At 40.7% G+C, this 21,138-nt stretch overlaps 1 protein-coding gene across 1 annotated transcript in view; it reads right to left on the bottom strand.

The window, feature by feature from the left end:
* Window positions 1–904: 904 nt before the first annotated feature.
* The window catches only part of ATG10 (autophagy related 10), an 81,273-nt gene continuing 61,039 nt past the window's right edge, over window positions 905–21,138 (bottom strand). Inside the window, exons 5-7 of the mRNA XM_059833425.1 lie at window positions 1,700–1,797; window positions 1,314–1,428; window positions 905–919 (exon numbers count right to left, since the gene is read on the bottom strand). Coding sequence (XP_059689408.1) covers window positions 1,317–1,428; window positions 1,700–1,797 — 210 coding nt within the window. The 3' untranslated portion in view covers window positions 905–919; window positions 1,314–1,316. The remainder of the gene's footprint in view (window positions 920–1,313; window positions 1,429–1,699; window positions 1,798–21,138) is intronic.

Here is a 21,138-nt window from a genome sequence, read left to right as displayed (position 1 = left end):
TGCACTGCTATGCAATTCCTACTTGCCCAAAATTCAACAGTTGTCAGGGGAGGCTTGCATAAAGACTGCAGGATAGGGACCAAACCTGTGAACAACTACTAGTACAATGAGAAATACTGATTGACTACAACAGTAACTCCCACAGGGTATGGCAAAGTTTCCTTTGGAGGCAGTGAAGCACAGAAAATTCAGGTGTTCTCATACAATAGCATGAGGCACCTTGAACTCTAGAACTGTACATGCCAAGTCAGATGTAGACTGCAAGTACTCTGTCTACGATCCTGATCCTGTCTGTTCCCTGAAGCATGACGCACACAAAATATTCTCGGCAAAGTATTATTCAGTCTTCTTCAGATTAGGATATTCTCTGTGTGGCTGGAACACAAAGATGGTCCATGCATCAGGCTGTGGTGGAGAAGGTGGTTCCTAAGCAAAGCAGTCTCAGCCCCTACACTGATTGCCATAAGCTTAAACCACATCCTACAAGTATTTTGCTGTACATACCCTCACAGATGGTGCAGATTTTCTAGAAACATGATTTTCAGTAGATAAGTTTAGTAGATCCAAACCCAGCGTCTCAACTCTGTATCAAGGAACCATAGGCTTGTGCATTTGTGTGTGGTGCTACTAAGGCCATAACCACAGTAAAACAGAGGTAGGAAATGAGCGACTTCAAGGGGTCAATGCAATCGTAAAGGAGTTCAGGTCTTGGTGGCGCTTGAGAGTTGTCACAACTGCAGCCAACTCTTAGGTCTTCCACTGTAACCAGGCAAGTTCTTGCCAGAGAAAGAGCGATGAACAGTCATCTTTCCACACTGCATTGCTTACCAGTCGGGTACCATTCTTTTGATTTCATCCATAGGAAAGTCTGCCGTAGCTTTACTACAGCTGACCATCATCTGTCCTTCAGCTCAGAGGGCTGAAGTGGAGACATCAAACAGAAAAAAGAGAAGACATTAAATTAAAATCATTGTAGCAGAGTTATGCTAGATCATGCCACCAACCATGTGCTGAAGGGATCACCATAAAATGCTTTTACACACCTGATAGAGACCCCAGGACATGAGGGACCTCCTGACAGTCATGAAGGGTGTCAGCAATGTGCCAAGCACATCTCTCTCAGTGCAAATTTTCATTGCAAAGTAAGTAAGGCAATAAGGCAGCCATGTAAGCAAAATATCGAAAGGTGAGTCCTAAATGAACTGAACGAAGAGCTCCAAAGGAGAAGATAATGTTTTTGCCAGCTATGCATCTGATCTTTTTAATTTCATAGGAGGATGGGAAAGAAAAAAGGTGATTTCATTTTCTCTTACCTTTCAATCAGCATTTGTATTCTGCTCAGGTGCTAGTTTTGCGTAACTCAGGGGCAGATTTAGACCCACAACTGGGCCTACAGTACTGAGCCACAATATAATGTAATTTGTGTGTCTAGCGAAAAAAAAACAAGAAGCACCATAAACATATTATCTCAACCCTTTCTGAACTGCAGACACGCTTGACAGTCATAAAATAACTTCTGATGGGACTATTCTTTCCCTTTATCTATAGCAAATGTATTTTAACTTTCAGCTCTTAGGCGACAATCCAGAATCTTATTCTGTTTGGACCAAGGAAGTTGTTTTGACCATTTCCAGTTCCCAGCTGATTCACTTTATCTGCATTCCATAAAGCCTTTGCAAGGCACAATACTGTTTCTCACCTGTCCTGTTTCCGTGAACCGGTCAGTATAGAAGACATGAATTCGTTAGTCCGGCAGGGGTGCAGAACAAAAAACGGCTGCCCAAGTAAGGGGTGCTCCTACGAGGGAATATCAGTTGTTTTATTGTGCAGGAAGAAAACAGAAAAGAAACCACGTGCATTTGGAAAAGACAAAGCAGGGTCCAATCAATCCTTGATGCAACTTTTCTCATTTCAGAATCTAACCCACATTGCTCTTCTACTGATAGTCATTGACAAGTTAATATCTGAGATATTAATATCCTTATATCTTAGATTAATATCCTCCTACCTTAAAAGGGAAAGAAGACCAACAACCAGGCTATGCCACTGTTTTAGTTAAAATGAGTCACTTTTGAAAACCATTACAAATTCCTGTATCAGCATTACCTGAATGCAAGCAGGCAAAGCTACTGTGTAAAGAAGTATCTGATCAAATGTAATACATAAACCAAATCCGCTCCATGGAAAAGCTCTTTAAGAACCTTGACCCTCCACCCTTGTATCTTCTCAAACTGGTGCTGGGAAGTAAACACAGTTTAATTTGGAGCCTGTGAGGGGGAGCAAGAAGGAAGAAGGAAGAGCCCTGAAGGTGGCTTTCATTTCCACTAGGTGGCATATCCTCATTTCAGGCTGTTCTACAGAAAAATGTCCTAAAACAGTGGTTCTTCAAGAAGACCAGTCAAAACAGTCCTGAGAAAAAAAAGAAAATAATTTATTGACAGTTAAGTTCGCAGTCAGACACACTCCTGCCTGTTTCTCTACACCTTCACACTGCACACAGTGCTGCTGAAAACTGAATCCAACGCTCCATAAAGCTTTCACTTTCATCTCCAGCCAGCATTCGAACAGAATACGTGTCCTGACTTAATCAAGCTCGCACTCAAGGGAAGCCATAACAGTGATGTCATCAGCTCTTACATGGGTGACACCACGAGATCAGCGTATCTGACTGTCTCATGCACCGTGCCCTGGGGAAGCGATTCTCCTCCAATGCTGCTGAGGTCACTTCTACTTGTGCACCAAAATAAACAAATCCTACCTCATCTCCACGTGCAATAAGGGGCATAACAGCACAGCAGGGAATGGCTAGAAAGGGATTCCAGACACGAAAGATGCCAAAAATGAAATGCCATGACAGCCTGTTTACAGCCAAGCACAGACTGTGCTTAGATGTTGCTACGCCCATGTCGCTGCTGGAGCGGAGAAGCACACAATGCAAGGCAGCGGGGTGGGGAGAAGCAGGCATGGACCACGATGGAGAGAACAGCAGGATCACTGCCTCTGCACGGTGTTCCCCGTACTGCCATGTGAGCCTGACCCACTGCGCTATGCTACTCACCAGCGCCATGGCAGAGACTGACTAGGAGGATTAACTTGATGGGTGTTTTATCGTGGGTAAAGACCCTTTTCCTTAGACACGCTTCTTCTGGTGGTTCTGTTTCTCGACGGCAAAGAAGAAGAAATACTAAACTCAAGCTCCAACACAGATTTCCCTTGTCCAAGCTGATACAGTTGTAGCCAGACTCCCCTAGTTCTGTGATGGCATTTTATCTCAGCATGTAGTAAACTGCCTGCACTGAAAAGAAGATGCTCACAGAGTAAGTCTTCCTGCTACACAGTAAAAACTCCTTCTACAACCCCTTGCCTAGAAACAAAAAACAATTCCTGGCCTGTCATGTTCAGCAAATAGGACACATTCTGTTTTATTAAATATTAAACAGGGTCTTTTACAGCTGAAGCACACTTGGTTCTTATGCTGAAAATGTACTCATGAGGATCAATGATTTTGTGTCTAAGACAACTTTAAAAATCTTCCAGAAGCTTCAATACAAAAAAAATAATGTTCAGAAAGCTTTGGTTTACATTGCAGTGCAAACAGATAACTTGCACAAGAATGCTACCATCTGCTGTTGGTAAAAGTGAACTGATGCTGGTTTCCATTAAGAAAAAGTGGTAGTTTGAATTAAAAATCCTTTCTAATTATCTGCTAGTTTAACTCAGCTTAGGTCTCCAAATAATTCTAGAACATATGTAGATTGCGCCAACGGTATTCCTCAAAGATAGCAAAAAAAGATAGTTAGCAATATTTACAAAACTATTAAGCAAAGAAAAAGAAGTAGATTAAGCGGCAATTTCAGCCAACTCCCTTACACAAAGAAAGAGTGTCAAGAGGTAGCACACACTCTGAAAAAAACCAGAGAAGATAATCTGGACTTTTGAGTGACTTAGCACTCTGAACAAGGCATAAAGATAATTCCCAAAGCTGAATATTCAGCCTGAAGTCATTCCCAACCATCCTGTCACCTGGTACTTGATTCTGTGCTGCACTTCTTGCTTCAGCAAACCACCAGTGAGTGACAAATGGAGGCCAGACTTGATTTTTTAAAATAGCTTATTAACTCCATCTTCTGTATCTTTCTTCTTTTAGTCCTTCCTCTTCTTACAACATGACAGAGTGACACTGAAAAAATCCCCAAACTCAAACAATTACATGTCTGTACGAAAAAGCAGAGTGCATTGCTACTCAGTTTTTCAAAAGGGTAACGTGCTTGGTTCCACCGTCTTTGGCATCCCTCTGTGATTTACAAGCATGTGATAGAGGTGAAATCAGTTCACACTCCGAATTCCCTGCAATCTCTCCTCCATTCTTCTTGAATGGGTGGAAAGGCTCTTTCTTCCCCTCCAGATCCAGCAGAGGTAAGGGGAGAGGTTTTTGCTACAGGACCCAGCCATCAGCTTCTGGGTTGAGAGGAAGGCTCTGAGGACACCTGGTCTTGGTTAGTCAAACCCCCCTCCTAGCTTATCTCCTTGTTCTTCGAATTATCAAGGGTTGCTTCATACACTTCCTGAACTAACAGCTGTGCCAGGGTGGTGTAAATCTCACTGTAATCCACACAAAATTGAACGGCAACAATTGAATGACCCAGGGGTTTAGTTAAACTCCTGCTGCTCCTTGGCCAGGCTCTGAGAATGGCATGTACACTAAAGCTGTATGTCTGCACATCCAGAAGAGTTGCTTTGGTTTCCATTTAGCAGAATATTTTTGAAAACTGAACACTGTCCCTTATTTGTTTACCTCTAATCCAGGAAATGGAAGTTCATTATTACACAGACCCCTCAGCCCTGAAAGTCCACAGGCATGATGTCATGCAAAACAGCTGTGTCCAAAGTCGGAATTTTTCAATAAGCTTGCTGCATGTATCTTTCTTACCCTAAACAAAAGGCATGAAACTGCAAGAATGCCATGCTGTTTATTCAAAACCTGAAAGGTAGGAATGTGTCACACACTGATAGGAAAAACACAAAAGCACAAGAGATTAGAAGAAATCCTGAGCCAAGAGCCATTAAGCAGGAGCCTCTAAAAAGGGAAAAGGCTGAGGCCGGGAAGAAGAGCTGTTGACCATCAGGGAAAACACTCTGAGAGGATCAGATCTGATTCAGTCAAATCCTGAATTCCAAATCCTGAACATAATGGCATCCCCAAGAGGCTTTAATGTATACTCAAGGTTAAATCACTGACACAATAGCTCTGGGGAGGAAGTACCGGACAGCTGCCAATAAAAATGCAAGAGTTATCAAAGCCCTGAATGATTTCGGAATTGGTAATGGGCTACAGAGCCTTTTCGCTACCAGGTCACCAGTTCAGATTTGGCCTGGGCTGGCGGTAGCTAGAACTCATTACTGTACAACGGCTGTATATGCAATTGTCGGGTTTCGCACAGTGGAAGTGCCATTAATTAGTGCCCTTGCTGGTAGTCACTGCAGATGAGTCCAGAACCAAAGATGGTGGTTTATCTTGTCACCGTAGGGGGAAGTCCCTGTAGGTCAGCTGTGAAGTCAGGAAAAGCAGGAAACTCACTGTTCTGCTGCTCACAGCATGCCCGGAGACAGGGCTGTGCGTCTGCAGTACGATGAATCCCAAGTCCTTCTCAAAGACGATCGAAAGTGCAAGAATGTACGAAAGTTTGTGCTGCATCAGCTTCATGAGCCTATTTACTACCTGCTGCAGTCATCTGGTGGAATGACGATATTCCACGTGCAGTTAAATGTATCCTGAGCAAAATACTAGGGCAGCAATACTAGCCTTCAGCTAGCCTGATCCATGAGCCAGTTACATGAAAAATATAAAGTCCTACTGGGGCTTCATGCAAAAAAAAAAACCCACTTTAAATAGTATAAAAGAGTCTTCCCACTTTTAGTTTACAATTAATCTTTTTCCAACTGGTTATGTAGCAATGCGTTTTAGAAAGCGATGTGTGATAGTTTCAAGTCAATTCTCGCAATTACTCGCTGGCATTGCATAGCAAGAACCCATGTGCAGGTTGCCCACAACTCTTCTGGACAGTAATACACTTTATCTGAAATCAACAGCATTATTTTCTTGTATCTATCTATGATCTTGTGTCTGTCTATCTGTGAGGCTGATTCATAACACTGCCTGTTCAGCACCGTACACTGGACTCCATCATACATCTGCATATCCCTCTGAGTCTGACCCAACTTTCATGGGAAATAAAATTCCTACAGGCCATAAATAGCTCCAGTGAATGTGAAAGCTCAAAATGTTGCTTCATTTATTTTCTGTAGAAAGACCTCTTTACTAGGTGACTTCAAGAAAGATTTGTAAGGATGTTCTGCACCCATTTCTGTAGCTGTTACCTCAACTCCTCCCATACAAAACCACGCAAGAGACAGATGGATGAAAGATGTGAGATGTTTCATCCGGTAGTTTGAAAATTAATGTAGTTTTGTTCAGGAATGCTACACAAGATTGAATGTGATCGAGCACTGGCAGCACAACAGCTTACTGTTCGTTAGCTGTGCAACTATAACCATCCGTGCACAGGTGCCAAGCTGCCTCGGTTGTGAGGTTAAAACGGTGAGCTTAAACCTCTTTCACTGAGGTTTATGTCAGATAGCATGCCTGGGCCCTCGGCAACAACAAAAAATGAATGCTACAGGCTCCCAGAGGACTGAAAAACATTTCAGTTGAGCAGCAGCTTTTTCTATGTGGTGTAAGAAGGCCTCTTCCCATAACGTCCATCAGGGATGTGAAGGCTTGATCAACCGTCCTTCACCTATCCTGTCATCATTTACTAATGAAACTGGACTGTCTCTCACAAGGTCATCAAGAGTTAAGAGGTAAAAAACTAACTTCATCCCCCCTCCTGTGCAGTGCCTATGGCACAGTGAAATGTTAAGACACGAATCTCAACAGTGGCAAAGATTGGGTAGTTCCTAAGTACAAGTATAATTAAGTCTACAACTTCCGTCAGATTGGATTATGTCGCTTTATCAAGCAGTGCGTACATGAGATGCTATCCATGTCAGATTTAAATTAAAAATAAACTTTACTTCAGGTAACGGGTAATCGCCTGTAGGTATCTGTACAGTGCTCTGCTCTTCTCTTCCCCAGCCAGCAGGTATTTTGTTGTCAGTACATCTCTTGTAACAGCAGCACTTATTTTCTCTGTCATAACCGGAGCTCTTCCAGTAGTAATGGCTTCTATTTTCTCCAGTGCTACATTAAACTGCCTTCGAGCATCCATCATGACATTTATGGTCTCTACATTTATAATAGTGCAAGGGATTTGTGCTTGAAACCCTCTCTTCACCGATCCTGTTTGCATGATGTTGCTTTGCAAAAATAAATTCATGGAGCACTGTCAAAACTTTCATGCCAGACACTACCACCAAACACCACAGCCAGGACCAATTCTTTTCAGACGTTTTCCCAGCAATGCTCACACTTCCAGTCATCAGGTCAGAAAAAGAAGGCAGGATTAATAAAACATGTCCCCCATAAGCTCTTCCATTTAGGGAAATGGAAATAGTGATGCAGAAGTTGCACGCTCGTCCCTTTCCACCAATTTTTGACTATGCTTACTGAAACAAATGTCTGTTTTTAAGTAAAAATCCTTCACACAAGATTATGATACCGTAAGTATTTTATGTTCTTGAATCCCCAGTCTATCTTGGTTTTCATTCCTTATTTTTATAAACATCAATAATAGCTTACTTGTTAATAAAATCTAACTCTACTCATTCAGAAAGTAATAGAATTTTGCTCTTCAGATTGACTGTGTGTCCCACAACCAGCACAGCTACTGTGCACATGTGGAACTTAAACGGTGTTGAACTTGAGATTGAAGGGATTACTTTATGCTTAAATTGCACATGTGCTCAGGTTCGGGTGTAAAAAGCGAGCAACATTTTTACGAATGAGGGCTAGGGAGACTTCCAAGCCTGAGCCCTGAAGCCAGATGAGTATACGCACGTTGTGTTTACAAGGACCAGTAACAGTGCTCATAAAGGCAACAGGACAGCAACAGCTGTCACAAGAAAAATGTTCCAAGCTTCTCTCTGTCCCCTTCTCCTCACAGAAGATTTTCCTCTAATAATAGAATTGCTACAACAGAAGCTCTATTATTATGGAATCACTACATTGCAGGCGCAATGTTAAGGAACTGTAATTACACAGGGAATTTTAATCATTCTGATAGAAGGTATAGATCATAGTAATAAAGCTGTTGTTAGGATACTAATTGTATAGGGCTTCTCCATCCTGCTGACATGGGTTGCAACATTTCTATTAATGCAGCCACTTCATAAAAATAATGTTTTAGTAATAGGATTGGTGTTGGTTACAGAGAAATTACAATTAAAAGAAATTTCAGAGAGCGTAAAACGGCTGTTGAAAGACACGTGCTTGCTGTAATAGCCATCAACTCCAAAAAAGCCTAAAAAAAAGTCATCAACTCCAAAAAAAGCCATTTATCCTAGTGGGCATGGGATACAGTTTATTACTTGGGACAGGTGACCTATTTATAGTCGCCTTGATTTCAATTTACAAGCAGAAGCCAAGTCATCCTACTGATATAAATGAGGAAAGTTTCTATAACTGTGCGATAAAACCCAGAGAAGCACTCTCACTGCTAAGCCCATTGAACATGAAACAACTTACTTCTGTCTGTAACGGGTGCTGAAGAATGACTATGAAAGTGCAACTACTGCTGTTCTCCTGCATTTTCTTAGACAAAATAAATCTGCAATGGTACTGAGCAAGGGAAAACTTGAAGGGACCCTGATGAGACAAAGAAGTGCAAACTAGACCAAAAAAGCAAATTTCTGTCATTACCGAACCTCTTTTTGGAGGACAAGGCTGCAGAAGGATTTTGATTTACGCTCAAGTTCTTGTTTGCAGATGAGCAGTTGCAATTGCCCTTATGATGTAATGTATCTGCTCCCTGTGTGTTTCGAAAAACGTATCAGCTAAATTTAGTGACAAGTTTTTATTAATACTTTTACTACTACTAACCCCACACAGCCAAGTAAGATGGACCCTATCCTTCTTTCATTAAATATGAAGTCCAAGCTGAAGAGGCAATTAATCAAACGGCTGAGTTTTTCTGAGGAAAATGGAACTGCTTTGGAAGATCCGACAACACAAACGTATGAGGACACTTAACACAGCCAGAATCTCTGTAAGTTGAACAACACCTACCACTTCGTACCTGTTGTTTCAAATCCATCATGGCCACGGAGGTGGAAATGCAGGTTCTGAAGAAACAAACACTTCATGGCACAAACTGCTCTTTTCATAAAGGACGTCTTAAAACCCTGCTAATGTCATTAAGCCTGGCTGACCACAGCCTGAATGCTGCCTCTTGACTTCAGCCTGCAATAAAACCATCTTTTCCTTCGGACAGGGCTCTGACCACCAAGCTCCATGCCCACATCACTTCCACACTGCTAACTTACTGCTGCTTACGTCGGCAGCTGCGGCTTCTGCTGAATGTGACAGCTGAATATGTCTACAGTTCGATGCCACAAAAACATCAATCTGGCTTTTCCATTTTTAAAGCTATCATCAGAACTATCAGGGTGCATCCAAAACAGGAACAATACCTCTACCCACGACCTCTGAAGACAGCTTTACTTCTCTTGCGCAATGCACAGCGCAAGTCAGAAAGTCACAGACAAAGCCCATTTGCCAGAAGTAAAGTGTTTTCAAGGGTGGCAGATGGAAATGGGTTTACGCCAGAAGTTTTACTTTACTTTACATCTTTAGGCCCTTCCTATTTTAGGTGTATTCAAAAGATAAACGTATTCTACATATAGTGACTTCTATAACTAGGACAATGATAACAACAGAGAAGACTCTCATAAGATCTGATGTGCATATGCGCTTTTTGTGCAGAGCTAACTTATTATTGTAATACGTGATACTACAGAATACAAAATATAATAACTAGATGACCAAAACCTATTTCATATTTCATCCCCAAAACCAGCTTATCTGCCTGATTCTAGAATATTTACAGTTTTGAGGGGGTGGTGATCCTTTTTAACAATTTATAATTTTATTGTTGTTTGAAAAGTTGTTGAATAGCTAACACAATATCCTTGAAAGGCATACCTAAGAGGTAATGCAGGACAAGCACAACATTAATAAAGAACAGCCAACACTGCTGATATTTAGATACTTATATATTTATATATTTATATGTTTATGTGTTTATATATTCATATTCACTTATATATTTAATATTTTTAAATATATAGAATAAGGTTTTAATTATTAATTTTAGGAACATGAGGAATCAAAGCACTAGGTGACGCTCAGACAAAACTATGTTTTTAAAGCGAAAACTTCTCACAGGCACGTAACTTGCATTTAGGATTCTTTAAGAAAACTTTACAGTTAAAATTGGCAGGACCATAGTTATATTGTCAAGAAATGGCATCTCAGCCATTTTCCTAAGAAAATAAACAGATGATTCTTCTTCCATGCCTGCCAAAATACGATTAATTCAGTTGTCACCATTTTAGTTATGTAGCATATAGTCTTAATTAATTACTATTTAAAATCTGTTCTTAAGTTAAGAGATTCATCTAAGGTGCAAAACTGAAAGATAAAACAAGCTGTGGAAGTATGGAAAAGATACTGGAAACAGATTTCCTACCCTGATTGAAAAATGGTAAGTTAAGCAAAAAAATCCATATTGTCATTTGACAAATGTGCCCCAAAAGGGTTCATATTATAATCCCTGGAATTCCTGGACAAAAAGATATTGGGAAGAGAGATTTCATAAGACTTTTCAGTTTGAAATATTGTAACCAGCAAATGGGATGGAATATTTTCCCACCTCCTCTTTACAGTTTATCAAGAAGGTAGTATGACTGATAGCTGTAAGAGTCAGAATACAGACAATTACCACAAGGTTATGAATGGAAAGCAAATTTCTGCTGCGGCAGAGCAGTAGAACACTAATTTAACTGTATCAAATATAAGGAGGCAATGACGTGTCCATAGAATTGTGACTCAACCCTCATTTTGAGTTCAGGCCAAGGGAAGATTTTGTTTGCTCCTCTTTCCCCATAGCAGCAGATGTCTGTGCTCCCCTCCTCCAGTCAAAGCATCTTATATTACCTATCATTTGAAATAACATTTGTTGGACCAAGTACTCTGAATCACTGTTGAAACTGAATATCCAATGTTGTTGCACAGAGGCAGTAGGACTGTCAATATTCGTCGTAATTCTCCTAATGATAGACTCAATACAATGCTACAAACTTCGTACTACCTAAAAGTCAGTTCTGTCACAAGTTTGCCCAAGGTACTTATGGATTTCTATATCCAGCATGGTGGAGTCAGAGGTTTGAACAGGGATTAGCAACCACAAGAACAGCGAATGCTAGCACGACAAATGTGGGCAACAGAAAATGGCAAAAGGACACTGGAACTGCCTCCTGCAAGGCTAGTGTGCCTGTCTCAGCACTGTAGCTAAATGCTTTGATGAAACTGGTATTCGGCGTTTCGAAAAGACTTTGATCACATCAGTGTCTCGGTCAACACTGGACTGGAACACCAAGCTCTCTTCTGAGAGCACAGAAGGGCTACAGCTTATGGAAGCTTGAACCCACCATTTCTATAGGAGCTATAGCTGCCACTCTGCAGGGGGATTTTGGGTCGTTTCTCTCCTTATTCTTGAATCAGGCTGCTATGCACTCAGAAATACAATATATAAAAAGAGCAGCCAAAAAGGGACTCTGGTTCACTTTCAACAACAAGGGCTCCCAGTTGATTTTGTGAGCCTTGGAGATAGTATACAGCTTCATATACAAGTCTGACTATATGGAGTAAATTCACCTCCTTGGATGAGTTCACTTTATTTTCTGAACCTCAGACTGCCTTAAAAATGTAAGAAGTGCCTGACTGGATTGGACCAATAGTGCATCTAGCAATGCATCCTGTCTCCCAACACCAGCAGCTGGAACGGCTATTTTGTGAGAACACGAGCCTGGCCTCTTTCTGTGGTTCACTCCCCTTCTACTGCTCCAGCATGTCTGCTGTATTAAGGATGACGGAGGACACATTCCTGGCTGGTAATTTTGCATCCATTTATGGACAAGTGGTCTCATGAATTTGTCTAAATGCTTTTGAACTGCTGATACCATCTGCTTCCACAACTTGAGAGCACAGGTGCTTAGGCATAAATTGCTTTCTGTTAACATGGATACCTAACTTCCATTTAAATGGCACTTATAATCCTTTATTTAAAAAAAAAAAAAAATCTGCCAAAGGACTTGACCAAAAGCCCTTGCTGCAGAAAACAAAAAGGGAAATGGTTACAAAGTTTTCAACCATACCAGTGACCACACCAGTTGCCTCTCAAATGGAGCTGAATGTGTCATATATGATACCCACTTCTTTCATATTGTGCAATCAATGTTGTTGTGTATTTTAGAATTTTTCACAAAAACATTCAATAAGGGGGAATTTACTGTAACCAGCTTCATTTCAGTAGTGAATTGTTAAGAGGTCATGGCAGGGGGAAGACAGAAGAGCAACCCACCTCAGCCTACATGGAGAAATGCCAGACCAGGTAGGGAACATGCTATTACAACTTCTTCCACAAAATCTCCGCTTGAGAAGCTCTGTGGAAGTAAAGCCGCTGCTAGATAAATTATCTGTAAATGCAATGTGTAGCACTGAAACAGTTTTTCTACAGAAGTAGAAAATAATCAAGAGGATCAATACTATTACATTGTAATTAATTCAATTAATTACATATCTGTGTGGAAAATATTATGGAATCTTCATTTCAGGATAACTGATCAACTCAAGTAACAACAGTACCAGGACTTGAAAGTCTGTCCTGAATTGTGCCCCAGAAATTGGCAAGGATCCTCCTACTGCTTTTGATCTCTACATGTAAATTATCCATTAAGCCTCTGTATTTATTCTACATCATTTCGTATTAGTCCACTATTTGGTCTTTTCCTCCTATGAAATCAGTCAGACTAGGATTATGTCCATGAAGTCTTACTGGGAAAAGCATGATTAAACTGTAAGGCAGCGATACTTTATGAATTAATGCTTAGTTTTAAAACAAAACCTACTTGCTAGCTTGGGCAATACTACCGCTTGATTTCAACCAGAGAAGTTCAATACATCACAGAAAATTTTAGCTGGAAATAAATATCCACCCAGCTTTCCCATTCTTAGATTCCTCCCTGTGAAACATCTTTCCAATCTATACTGGTAAGACTCCCTTTCCTCAGGAAGTTGTACTAATACTTTTCCAAAATATTAGCAGGGGATCCATAGCAACTGTTGATATGACTCAAAACGATTTAAGAGCGATCTTAGCAACCTTCTGTTAAGATATACCGTATACAGCCTCCCCCACTTAGCAAAATCCCACAATATGGCAAGAAAGATTTGTATGTCTAAGAATAGCTACCTACACACATTTTTCAAGATGACTGAGCCATAATGATTTAAATCCTCCCTACCACAGTTTCAGCAAGATGTGCATCTACACCACTATATCAATGTGTTCTGTTCAGAGTTTTGAATCTTTCTCCTTTTTTAAATCACACCATTAACATCCCTGACATTTTAGAAATAATGTTTATTGATTTTTCTGTTAACACTGCTATAAATTAAGTGATGTAATGGACAGGATTATTGAAGTACTATAAAGAATACGTCTTCCAGATTCTTAACTACATATTGAAAAAGAGCAGACTCTGGATTAATATATAAATATTGCAGTTCTGTGCTGTTACTTGGGTAGTTTAGGTTTGGTTGACTACTTTCTATATGACAGAAGGGACATATAACAGAGATGATATTACAACTACCTGCTAAGTATCAAACAACAGAAGAACACCTCATTCAGATGAAATTGAGAAAATGTTGAGAAAAAAACAGACACAGAAGAATTCCTTATCACTTACTATTCTGAAACTTAAGCTCAGTACTTTCTGGGACAGAGTTGGTAACTCATCCCTTTTTGTAGTAGAAGTGCTATTAGTAAATGGAAACAGCTTTATTCATTGTAGATGAGGATTCAAAGAGGGTAGAATAGTCTGCACTTGAAGATGCATGAACAATGCAGACGGAAAACAGCAGAACCACCTTCAGTCCTCACTTGACTAGCAGCAGTATCAACAGTCCACACTTTTTTATTTTAAGGTGAGCCTTTAAGCTAAGACTTGAAGCACTGTGGAGGATCTTTCAACAGACCACCACACAGACAACAATGATCTCCCATATTTAAGAATTTATTCAAGGTTAGAGAACAGCAGGAACACACCAAAGAAGATAGAAACTTTGAAGGAAAATGTATTTGCAGAGATTGCTACTCATAAGTCAGACCATTAAGTTTTATCTTTTTTGCAGTGCCATGAAGGCAAAGCTCATGTAAAAGCAGTTTTATGAGAAGACAGAATGGCAGAATAACACAATCAACCACAGGAAACTTCTCACTCTTAAGAATCCAGAGGGTTTTTGCACTCACTTGGAAGCAGAATTCCAGACTGGCAGAAGATCTGAGTTAATATAATCCTGAGGCTTAGGTTTGCACTGTCCTCACAAACTGCTGCATTTACAGTCAGTATCAGAATGCTCTGGATGTCTTCTTCTGGAGTGACAGCAAAGTGCTAAACAAGCAAAATGCCAATTTATTGTTGGGAAATCCAGAAGGTATCACACATGAAACATGTCCACTCCCGTGGCTGGGGTGAGTGCTCTGCACACACACTTCTAAGTCACATTTTGGTAACAGACGTAACTGCGTCTGAACAGTTTTGGTTAAAAAGGGCGGGAGGGTGAGGGATGTACGGACACATGTGCTGTGTAACTTGCATAATCCTTCAGAGTCCTGACTCACAGATTAGGTTTTTTAGACTACTTCTGCAGGACCTTCAAGTCACCAAGCTTTCATTCTTGTTTTACGGGGCAGTTTTTCAACTGTTGAGCCTCCTGTAATAATGCAATTTGATTTCTACCCTTGGACGTTTGATTTTGCATTCCATCATCACTAAGCATTGATTAAGCCTTAGCACATATACTTGATTATGTTTATGACTTTGTTTTCTGAGGGGAAGGTCAGACTTTATGAGAACATCACACTGTTAAAATCAAAATTTTTGGTGATACTTGTTACTGCCTGTGATCAGGTTCATTCATCAACTTTTGAAATTCTCTTGCTAGTTCGCTTCCACACAGGAAAAAAATAACTAAGACATGGACTTGCACAAGTGACAAGAATCAAAAATTTACTTGGGCACATATGTTCAAGGGCTTGTATCTAAAATTCATAAAATTATTACTCAGCTTCGTCGTAGCCTTAGAAATGCATGTTTCTCAGCGTGTTGTCTCTCCCCACAGGAAAAAAAACCCACCACATTTCTGTCACTGGGCATGTGCATAAACAACTACCTCTTGAAAAGGTGATCAGTTCATGGCCTATGCCCTGATACGAGTCCCAGAGTATGTCTGTGACAGCAATGCAGGTAGCCCATAGGCGTTCACGCAGCATGCCTACCAATGCAGGTCTTGCACAAACATATCAAAAAGAAAGACAAGAAGGCAGTTAGACCTCCCCTTTACTCTACAAGCAAGCAGAGGACTCACCTGAGACACGAGAGACCTAGATTCAAATTTCTTTTCTGCTTGATGTAGAGTAAATCTCTTGACTTCCTGGGAAAGCAGTTCACCATTGACCTACACGGTATTCTGAGGCGGGAATGCTTCACTTCCCCCTGTTGAAGGTGTTCTACTTTGTATACACTTTTATATACACCCATCAGGGCAAAGAAAGGATGAAAGATTACTAGTGTCTTTACCCACTTTTTTCAATCCAATAAATATTCTACTATTCTTCAACAAATTTCAGAAGGTGCCTGGGAAATAAACGGGTCTCAGTGCACTTTCTAATAGGTGACTGTATACATCACCAGTCCATTACCATTTCACACTCTCTGCAGACAACGACAACTCAACTGAATGTGGAAACTACACTACTATCTTGGTCCTTGATGCAGGTACTTCAAAATAGGTTTGGAGCACCCAGCCACACCAGGATGAAAATTCATGTGCTGCCAATGCCTATCCTGTACCCATTCTAACAAAAAAGGGCTTCAGTCTTGAAGACTGTCATCTCAGCAACTTTTCATAGACAATCCATTATCTTATAGCCAGAAAAATGTAAACATGGATCAGTAAGACAGCTGAGCATTTCTGTTCAGTTTTTTAATTTATATTTTTAAATAGTTCAATTATTATTTGAAATTTTGGCCATTAGACATACATTAAAATTTTCAAAGCAGTTTTACTGCTGTATGCAGCAATGCATATAGGTTATACGGAAGTGTGTATACAGTATCTGGTGAAGTGATTATGCTCTTACATCTTCATGATCACCAGGCCCTAATATTGAAAAGCAGGTTTCTAAAAATTAGAGGAGAAAATCTGGTATTCTCAGGTACTTACAGCCTCTGTATTTCCAACTTCTACAGCAAGGACCTTATACCACATAGTCTGAAGAGAGAAGTTCTGGCTATAACCATATAGTCACCTTCTGCTGCTTCAGATCTCCCATTCAGGTTGGGGGAGATTTCCAAAATGATAAAAGGTAAAATGTAGCCTTTACAGATTTACTAAACTTTAGTTATCCTTGTTTTTTAAATTCCTGGTAGCTAAATCATGCACTACCATGTGGTAAAATATGTTCACCTTTATAATCAGGAAGATTTCTCCCTCTTTGTTTCATTTCTATTCTCTACTCTCTGTTCTTTGTTTTTGATCCTTTTTCCTATTCTTGTGGTTTTTTCCTTTCGAATTGTCTCATCATTTAGCATTTGACCATGGCACTTTTGGACTGCTGCCAACCTAACTATGCCTCTGGTATGTCATACCCAGATTTTAATATGGTGGATCTGCTGTTCAGTTACACAAAGAAGGACCATTATGTTTGACCTGTTTTACACAATGCCACTATGTATTTACCTATAACTGTACTGGACTCCTCTGCTGAATATCAGAGTACATGTGAGAGAAATATGTCTCTCTCTTACTGCCATCCATCACCACGATGACTTACTTCATCATTCTTTTGTCAAGACTTTTCTTCCCATTTACTGTAACTTTCTTTTAGCTGGATACATTTGCCTAAGTTTTTGAAGAATGTGTCTGGTTTTTGTTTTCTACTATTAACAGAAATCTCTCCAGAATCCTTAGTGTTATTTTTACATTCATCCTGTTTGCAACTTCTCTCAGTCTGACTTTCCTGTCTTTTTCTCCCCACACCTTCTTCCAAACATATAGATCTCTTATTGGCTCTTAACTGGCTTACCGAGTACTTTTAAAAAAGCAATGCAGTCAGGAAAAAATACCAGGGCTGGCAGCCAGAGGCACCCGGAAGTTTACCCAGCATGGTGGTATGGGGGATGCAGGGCTGGGATTCCATCCTAAATCAAGCTGAACAGGAAAATCCAACTGAAGGACAACTGAGTAAAGATCTGTTTGTCTGCTGTTCAGGAAAGGCTACGAAGACTTGGAAGGGAGCTTCTTGTAAAGAGTACATTCCTAGCATCCATTAATTCAAAAAGGTGAAGAAACATACTTTTGTGTAGAATCTGTAAAGAGAAATAACTAATACAGGATATCCTCAAAAGCACTTACCAAGTTACAAGCAAACTATTCAGGAGATGGGTATGCAATGTCTGCAATTCCATTTCTGACTCTTTGTAAAAAGAAGCTAAAATCACAGTTGGCAACGGTTCTGAAATGCAACAGTAATCCATAAATACTCCTTAATTTTCCTGTCATTGCAGAATTAAGCTACTTCCAGCTCACACAGATCTTACCAGGTGTGCTAAATTGATGTCATTATAAGCCATCAGGAAATACCCACAGAGACCTGTAGCAACATTTAGAAGTTTTGTTAAACAGCTGTGTGTTATAATTGATTTGTATTATTTAAAACAGCTAAAGCGAGTTATCGCCGGATGTAGAAAAGGGATGACTGAAGACTCCAGGGAGATTTAACTCAGAAGAAAGCTAATCATAGGAACTTCATTTGAGCATTTTAAGGTTATTACTAGAGGAAGTGCAATTAAATCATCACCATTTATCAATTATCATTATAATATACTACACAACCTTATCATATTAATTTATTTATGAGAAGGTAACTAGTTGACTTCTGCTTTTTGCAATAAAAATTATCTAGTCAGTAAAAATATTTGAAGACGCTTTCTCTGAAAATGAGCGTGACTTTCCACAATAATCAAAAGTAACTAAAAAAGTTCAAATTTTACCTAAAATTTGTTTTTGGCAATGTCATTGTCAAAAAGCTAAATTCTTTGGAGCTTATGCAATGTCTCAGTTCCCAATCTCAGATGTATTTTACCATAGAGAGTATAAGCCAAAATATAGTTGCATTAAAAATGTGCACAGGCATAGCACCCATATTTCATAAAATACATGGAATATAAGTCTCAAATGATTAGTGTAAGATCCTGGATCTGGGAGGAAAAAAAGGCAGTACGACTTTCTTTTCCTAATCTGCCAACTACTGAAAGTGCAAAATCAGCCCTAGTTAAAAGTTCAGTAACATTACGTGTGGACAGTGGTAAGCTCATTTTTTCTTCCCAATGGTGGATTGCTTGTAGAATTTAAAATTTGTATCTGTTTTGCAGCAAAATCCTAAACATTTTTTCTCTGCTGTTCATGTGTACTCATAGTTGAAGCCTTATTTGGTGAGTTTGTCCAGAGACTTGCATTATATGATCTGTGTCCCTGCAGGCAAAGCCTAACCCACATAACAAAATGGGTCAGCAGAAAAGCAGAAAGGGAAAAAAAAACCTCTGTATTTCAATTCAGAACCCTGATTCATTTTAGGGGGAAAAATACTCTTTTTCTTGTAGACCTAACTCTTGTTTTGATTTGAGCCTTGCAGACTAGTGCTTACAGTATGTTTTTATTATCTTTCATAATTCCTTTGAGAATACTCTGATTTTTACTGCTGTTTTATATTTTGAGTGGCATATGCATCTCTCAGTTTACAAGGGGAAGTGTTTGTTGCACCAGTGGTTGCTGGCACTGACAATATGGTCATGCTCACACTGCTAATTGTGCTGGTGCTTTCCTCTGCTCTGATTCAGCTTCAGAGATGTACACTTCCACAAACCACACATTCCTTTCTCTTCTTATCACTTGACTAAATGACTATAAGCGAATCATAGAATCACAGAATCGTTTAGGTTGGCAAAGATCTTTAAGATCATCAAGTCCAACTGTAAACCTAACACAACCAAGTCCACCACTAACCCATGTCCCTCAGTGCCTCATCCACACGTCTTTTAAATACCTCCAGGGATGGTGACTCCACCACCTCCCTGGGCAGCCTGTTCCTGACAACCCTTTCAGTGAAGAAATTTTTCCTAAGAAAGATCCAGCCTGAACCTCCCCTGGCGCAACTTGAGGCCATTTCCTCTTGTTCTGTCACTCATCACTTGGGAGAAGAGACCAACACCCACCTCTCTGCAACCCCCTTTCAGGCAGTTGTAGAGAGCGATGAGGTCTCCCCTCAGCCTCCTCTTCTCCAGACTGAACAACCCCAGTTCCCTCAGCCGCTCCTCATCAGACTTGTGCTCCAGACCCCTCACCAGCTTCGTCGCCCTTCTCTGGACATGCTCCAGCACCTCTATGTCCTTCTTGTAGTGAGGGGCCCAAAACTGAACACAGTATTCGAGGTGCGGCCTCACCAGCACCGAGTACAGGGGCATGATCACCTCCCTACTCCCGCTGGCCACACCATTTCTGATACAGGCCAGGATGCCGTTGGCCTTCTTGGCCACCTGGGCACACTGCTGGCTCATCTTCAGCCGGCTGTCGACCAACACTCCCAGGTCCTTTTCCGCCAGGCAGCTTTCCAGCCACTCGTCCCCAAGCCTGTAGCGTTGCATGGGGTTGTTGTGACCAAAGCGCAGGACCCGGCACTTGGCCTTGTTGAACCTCATACAATTGGCCTCGGCCCATCGATCCAGCCTGTCCAGATCCCTCTGCAGAGCCTTCCTGCCCTCAAGCAGATCAACACTCCCTCCCAACTTGGTGTCATCTGCAAACTTGCTGAGGGAGCACTTGATCCCCTCCTCCAGATTGTTGATAAAGATACTAAACAAGACCGGCCCCAAAACTGAGCCCTGGGGGACACCATTTGTGACCGGCCACCAGCTGGATTTCACACCATTCACCACAACCCTTTGGGCCCGGCCAGCCAACCAGTTTTTTACCCAGCGAAGTGTACGCCCCTCCAAGCCATGGGCAGCCAGTTTCTCCAGGAGAACGCTGTGGGAAAGGCACCCTCACTCCCTTTCTGCTTTCATCTTAAATTAAAACTGTAGACATCTTAAAGCTGCTTTCCCAGAGGCTCTCTCTCGCAACCATGTGGGAAAGTGCATTTCCAACCCAGGAATGCAGCTGGGGCATTTGGACTGAGTTCAATACCGATGTAAAGCAGGCTAACCTCACTGAAGGCAGTGGAATTCAACAGCCTTGAGCCACAGGTACATGGTCTTCAGGGAGAAGGCATACATACAAATGGCATAGAAAAAAAAGTAAAGTAATTCCAAATTATGTAGTGGGATTGCTGGAGGATCTTAGCTTCTCTGGCTTCTGCTACCTGACAGCAGTTCCAAGATTGTGCTATCAACCTGAAGTACAGTCTATATTACTCTAGGATAAACAGTTCAACTTAGTTTGTAATCTCCTTACCCAAGGGAAAGTCACCTTGATGATATGTTCAATAGTATTTTGCTGCTATAATTTTGCTAATTTCACCAAAATGTTTTTCCTTACATCTTGTTTGTCACTGGACTCACATTGGCTGAAGCGCCTCTGGAGAGGTGTTACAGAGACAACAGGTTCTCCACACATTTTACCACCCATAAAACCTGTTTCTGCAAGCCTTTGTGTGTAATGTCGCTCTAGTTATTAGATGCAGGACAGTTTTACTTTACTGTTCCTTAAGAGGCAAAAATAAACTCTGGGTTCGAGTGACCTGGTTTTCCTTTTGGCTTCCATCACTCTGACTTTACACATTCCAAACTTACTGTTTA

The sequence above is a fragment of the Gavia stellata genome, chromosome Z (genome assembly GCF_030936135.1).
Source record: "Gavia stellata isolate bGavSte3 chromosome Z, bGavSte3.hap2, whole genome shotgun sequence".
In the NCBI taxonomy this organism is placed as follows: Eukaryota; Metazoa; Chordata; class Aves; order Gaviiformes; family Gaviidae; genus Gavia; species Gavia stellata.
This window is presented reverse-complemented; position numbering and strand designations above follow the sequence as displayed.